At 36.4% G+C, this 5,565-nt stretch overlaps 1 protein-coding gene across 1 annotated transcript; it reads left to right on the forward strand.

Moving 5' to 3' along the window:
* Window positions 1-1,714: 1,714 nt before the first annotated feature.
* LOC149397809 (ribosomal protein-like protein) lies at window positions 1,715-2,387 on the forward strand. The gene has a single exon (XM_089615421.1). It carries the CDS (start codon window positions 1,830-1,832, stop codon window positions 2,229-2,231), a length of 402 nt encoding a protein of 133 aa, XP_089471547.1. The 5' UTR covers window positions 1,715-1,829; the 3' UTR covers window positions 2,232-2,387.
* Window positions 2,388-5,565: the final 3,178 nt, after the last annotated feature.

Consider the following 5,565-nt stretch of genomic DNA (forward strand, 5'->3'; position numbering starts at 1 on the left):
GGCCTGTTTAGTAGCGTATAGAGCTCCTAGCTCGACTCTGATAGGCGAGTTCAAATCCATCACTTCATTCTCCCCAATGTGCTCACGACCAATCGTGGACGGTTTGGTAGGGGGTTGTGGAGGTCGTTGTGTCAAGGGAGTGGGTTGAGAGGGTCCTTGTGTAGAGGAATGAGGTTGTGGAGATGGTTTATGTGTCGGTGGAGTTGGTTGTGACGGTCTCTGTGGCGGGGAAGGGGGCTGTGATGCCAACGCACGCGGCTGTTCAAATGTGTATTCTTCCAATCCAATTGTGGACGGGGATGCAAACTCTTCAAATCTAGACTCCCCCTTCATTGGACTTGATTCTAGGCGAGACGAGGACGGCTGATTTGCTGCCTCATCGGGCGTTAGCTTAACTATCTCAATAACGAGATGATAATTTGACATGGAAAGGTCTCGGCTCCTCAAATACAAGTAACTTTTGACGTGGCTATCGTTTGTAATCTTTATTGGCAATGCCGAAAATGGTGTCTCATATTTGACCACAATGGAATGACTGGACGGTAAGAGCCCCATCTCAGCGTACAAGGCGTCCATGAGATGGTGGTATTCAAAATCATCCGAAAGCACAAGTACAAACGATGCACCCTCCTTGTATACACATGGTTTCACCCATGTACCACTATGTTTGACATACACTAAAATATCACCCATTACTGCATAAAAGAGTGTAATCGGGATGTTAATTTCATATTTTAAACGTTTAAAATTCCTTTATAAATATTTAAAATCATAACAAAAAAAATTAAAAAACTGTGAAGATTTATTGACATTGATGTCAATAAAAATACATTGATGTCAATAAATCTTCAAAGGATTTTCCCAGAACCGTTGAAGATTTATTGACATTAATGTCAATAAAAATGCAACAATGTCAATAAATCTTCAACGATTCTCAGAAATTTTTCCAGATTTTCCAGGCTTCGAAGAATCGTTCTTTCATTGTTTTTTAACTTCAAAGACCACAAAAACTCTTTTTTTCCTGAACACCATTAAACCCTAATCAAAGTGACGAACTTTTTTCATGATGAAGCTTTTCCATAATCAAAGTGATAGATGAAGGAAAATGATAACAAACCTTCTTTCCACGAGCATGAAGCCACTGGAAAACGAGTTCAAGATGAGAGCAGAGAGAGACACGAGATGAGAGACACGAGTTGATAGAGAGAGAGAGACGAACATGAAAAGAGAGGAAGACAGAGTACACACGCGAGAGAGAGAGAGGAAGAGAGAGAGAAGTCTGACTAAAATAAAAAGTAATCCCAATTAAAAATAATAGAAGTCGAATACTAAAATAAAAAAAAATAAAAACAAAGTGGGGTTATTTTTGTACTTAAGGAAAATAGGTAGTCATAGTTTAGGATAAAATTAGACTTATTTGATTTTGGTCCAAAAACATTGTAGAAGTCATAGTTTAGGAATAATCTTATATTACTTATTTTTATTACTATTTATTTAACTTATCTATAGTTTTTTATATTTAAAATAGCGACAAAATAATCTAAAATTAATGATAATTAAAAAAATGAAATATTCAAGAAATATTTAAAATGAGTTATGTGTGAAATTCCCCCCAATTCCCAAAGCATTGGGCCTTCGTTACCAACTTGATTATATAACCCAAACTCCCATGTCCAAAAAAATTTATAATAAAACCATTTCCCACATTCTAGTTTCTATCTTCGGGTCATTTCTACAGAATACAAGAACAAAAGGGTTCTCTTTTCTTTATCACTTTCACTTCCTATCTCTAAAGACTCTAATATATAAGTAAATAAATAAGAAAAAGCATGGAAGCCCCAAAATTCAATCCGCAAGAGCAGAAAGCTCAGAAGAAGAGAAAACTCCCAACACCAGACGAGCTCATCTCCCACTACGAGTCCCGCGGACTCGACCACCGCGCCGCCGCCGTTAAAGTCGTCGGAGACCTCCAAACCGCCGTTATCCGCCTCGCCTCCGCCGGAAAAAAGGACCGCGACCTCGCCGCCGCTTCCCGTAAGATCGAAGCCCTCGCGTCTCGCCTCGCCGTCGTCGACGCCAAGCTCGACTCGAAGCCGGGATTCGCCGAAGCCTTCGCCGTCGGAATCGCCTCCGGCGTCGCCGTCAGCGGAATCTCCGGAGTACTTCCGCACCTCGCCGCCGCCGCCGGTGAAGTTTGGAGCTCTGCTAGGTCAGTTTTCAAGCAGCAGTAATGGAGGTTTTTGGACTCTTGTGTGTCTCGAGATTTAGGGTTTTTATAGTCAATCTGTTTATGGTATGTTAGTTTCGTAATTCATATACTTATTGGGACATTATAGCTATAGGACTTTCTTTCATTGTCCTGAACATTCATCGAAGCTTTCTCTTCTTCTTCTTTTCCCCGCCAAAGCTTCTTTTCGAATCTTACAAGCAGAGAATCGACACGTGGCGTCACTAGACTGAGTCAACATGAAGATAAGGAATGGTCTTTCATCGCTCTTGAGTAAAAAAAAACACACCGGAGAGATTGAGACAACGTCAGTTTCAGTTGGTCAAGCAAATTGAGACCATTGGTAATTACTAATTGGCGTTGAATTGCCATGAAGCCATTCAATTTTGTCGAGAAAGCTTATTTAACCCTAGAAATTGAGAGATTTAGTTGTTTCTCCTTGAAAGTTCCGACTCGCTATGCCTAAAGCCGTAGAGAGTGATATAAAGGGCATTTAGCTCTCCATTTTTGCGCTTCCAAATACATGAGCACATGGAACAAATTGCAACTTTCAAGACAAATAGAGTTCAACTCGACTAAATCTGGGCTACTGGAATGGAACAAATTGGAAGTCCTTCCGTTATGGCATTGTTCACGGAACTGGTTCTAATCTGGTTGTTCACGGAAATGGAAGTTCCAGTACGTTCATCATTTTTTTTTTCTCAAGTAATAGGTTATGTTTTAGGTTTTAAATGTTTTATTTATTATTATTTTTATTTGGTGAATAGGGCCGGAACATAACAAAAAGAAGGTACCCTTTCATTAAGCCGGAATTCCATTCATTAATGACCGGAAGCTTTCTTTCTGTTAAGAAGTGGAATTATTGCCTAATGGGAGTGAAATTTCGGCGGCTTCCATTTTATCGGACATTTTCTTCACCAAGGGGCATTTGTAGAGGGCATGATGACAAGCATGGTGGCAAGAGAAATATGGGAATGTTTTAATATTACCAATGCACATTACTAAGAACCTTTTAAGGACTAAGAGCATCTTTAATAGTCATTTGCTTAACATTTGGAGGGATTTGCTAGTAAATAGCAAAAGTTCTAAGCTACTTGCTTACCATTGTTTTGTATATTAGCTATTGATTTAGCTTAGCAAATTAGCTCTATAGAGCAAGTTGCTTAACCATTAGCTTAACAAAAAATGGGCCCCATTTTTTTTTCAACCAATGAGAAGCATGTAACATGGTAAGCTAAATATGACATTTAGCTTACTATTAAAGATGCTCTAAAGTCTCCTCTGGCATCTGTTTCTTGAGCCTTGGATTTGAGCTAGACACTCCTTCCATTGTTACTCATCGTGACCCGACCAATGCAAATTGTCGATGTGGAGGCAACGTGAACTCTTACAAGACGAAGACAATCTTGTGATGCTATATATGAAGGATAAGAGAGAATCTGAATAGGCGCCGATGACCATTTCAAATTTTTTTCTTCCTGAAGTGACAAATATCTCGATAATTCTAAGAATTCCATGTATTTTCAAAACATACATAAATACGTAATTTTCTTTTAAAAAAAATTGAGACTATTTTTCCCTTTCTTAAAAAAAAAAAAAAAACTCGATTAAAATGGTAGACAGAAAAATGATATTAAAATAGGTATCTATGAAACAAAAATCGTTATATTTCAAGGTTCAGTTTGAAAATAAGAACTTATTCTTATGAATATAATGGTTTCGAGCCACGCCTTGAAATCCCTCACCATCAACACATGAGCCATTGAAAATGTCCGACTTTGGATGCTTCACCCTCAACACTTGGGCCAACAGAACATGCTCCAACTCCTCCGATGTAACCTTCTTTTGTCGAGATTGCCACTTCAGCGCTACTAAGCGCTGTCATTGCTTAAGTTTATCATGATGGAATCATGAATTTGGCAGATGCTCATGGAATACATATGATTGGTTAAACAAACCGCATTGCAACCGGTTGTAGTAGATATATAATCCTACATCGCACCTTCAAGAGGCTTAGCTTGGGTGGCAAGACCTCTTGCCTGTTAGGTGACTCTTGCGAGATGACGATAATTCAATCCCTAGGAAACGCAATATTGACGTTTAAAGATTAGATCTTGTAATTTGTACTTAAATATTAAATGTAATTGATGATATGATGTATGATGTATAATTAAATTATTAAATAAAATAATCGTAAATCACATGTCTCTCGTGGTCATTAAAGTCTATTTTACTCGTAACCGCCACAAGATAAGGTCATTTGGTCTTGCTTATACCAAAACCAAGATAATGGTTTTTCCTATACTATATTTAGATTTAGTAATCTAATTTTATTTAAAAATTGGGTTCAATCGGCTTGGGTAGAGTATGTAATAACTCTAAATCAATAGCAAATTATCAGACGACCTTGGGCAAAAGCTAATTGCGTCGGAAAAATTATTATGTCCAAATAAAGACGGTCTTATAAAAGGTGTTGCAAAGAGGGCATGTTATTATTCTAGACGATGACCAAAAAAGTAAGAAATACGACATTTCACTTTAACAAAAAAAATTCTCAAGGGGGGGAGATTGTAGCTAAATCGTGTCATTTCCAAGAAAGGCAAATAGTTGTGTCCGTGAGACCTAGAGATGCAAGCAATACTCGAAATTTAAGATCAAACAGCTCATTTTTTATAAATTTTTTAATTTTTTAATTTTTTTTCTTTTGTGGATGATTGATTGTCAACTAGGATATCTAAAGTTTAGTTCATGTATATCTTTTCAAATAATTAAGAGGGGTTAAATGTGACTTTGAAATCTCAATTTGAATTCGAACCCTCTAGAATTAGTATTGATTGCATTCTTGATTACATTTTAAATATTGACATATTATATTATATATAGATTCTTTTACTCACAAAAACACTGTTCAAACTTTTTTCTTTTCTTTTTTTTTTTTAAGAAAAATTAATAGATTAAACCCTAACTACAAGTAGTGTCATTCGTACCGATTTTTTTTTTTTAACAAAAAGATAAAAATGTCTCCAAAAAACTTTAAATACATTTTTTTTCAAAATTAAATATTTCTGGACATGTTTATATATTTCTTCCTTCAAACTAAAATATATTAATTATTTCGCAACAACACGCGGATCATATTGTTTGTATTGAATAAAATTCAGGAATTTTTTGTTTTTTTGTAAATTTATCATTCTCAAAATGATGAGTAGACTATGCAAATTTGTAGTAAGAACCAATGAGGCGCGGACAAGTGATTTAATTTCAAGTGCTACAAGAGTTGAGAACCACACATATAAATTATATATCTTCACATATAGACTTAGCTTATCCGAACTTGA

Source organism: Urtica dioica, chromosome 5 (assembly GCF_054948205.1).
Source record: "Urtica dioica subsp. dioica isolate 48M chromosome 5, U.dioica_male_clone48M_v1_H2, whole genome shotgun sequence".
Taxonomy (NCBI): Eukaryota; Viridiplantae; Streptophyta; class Magnoliopsida; order Rosales; family Urticaceae; genus Urtica; species Urtica dioica.

Coding starts and splice junctions, on each gene's coding strand:
- LOC149397809 (XM_089615421.1), top strand. CDS start 1,830: ATGGAAGCCCCAAAATTCAATCCGCAAGAGCAGAAAGCTCAGAAGAAG.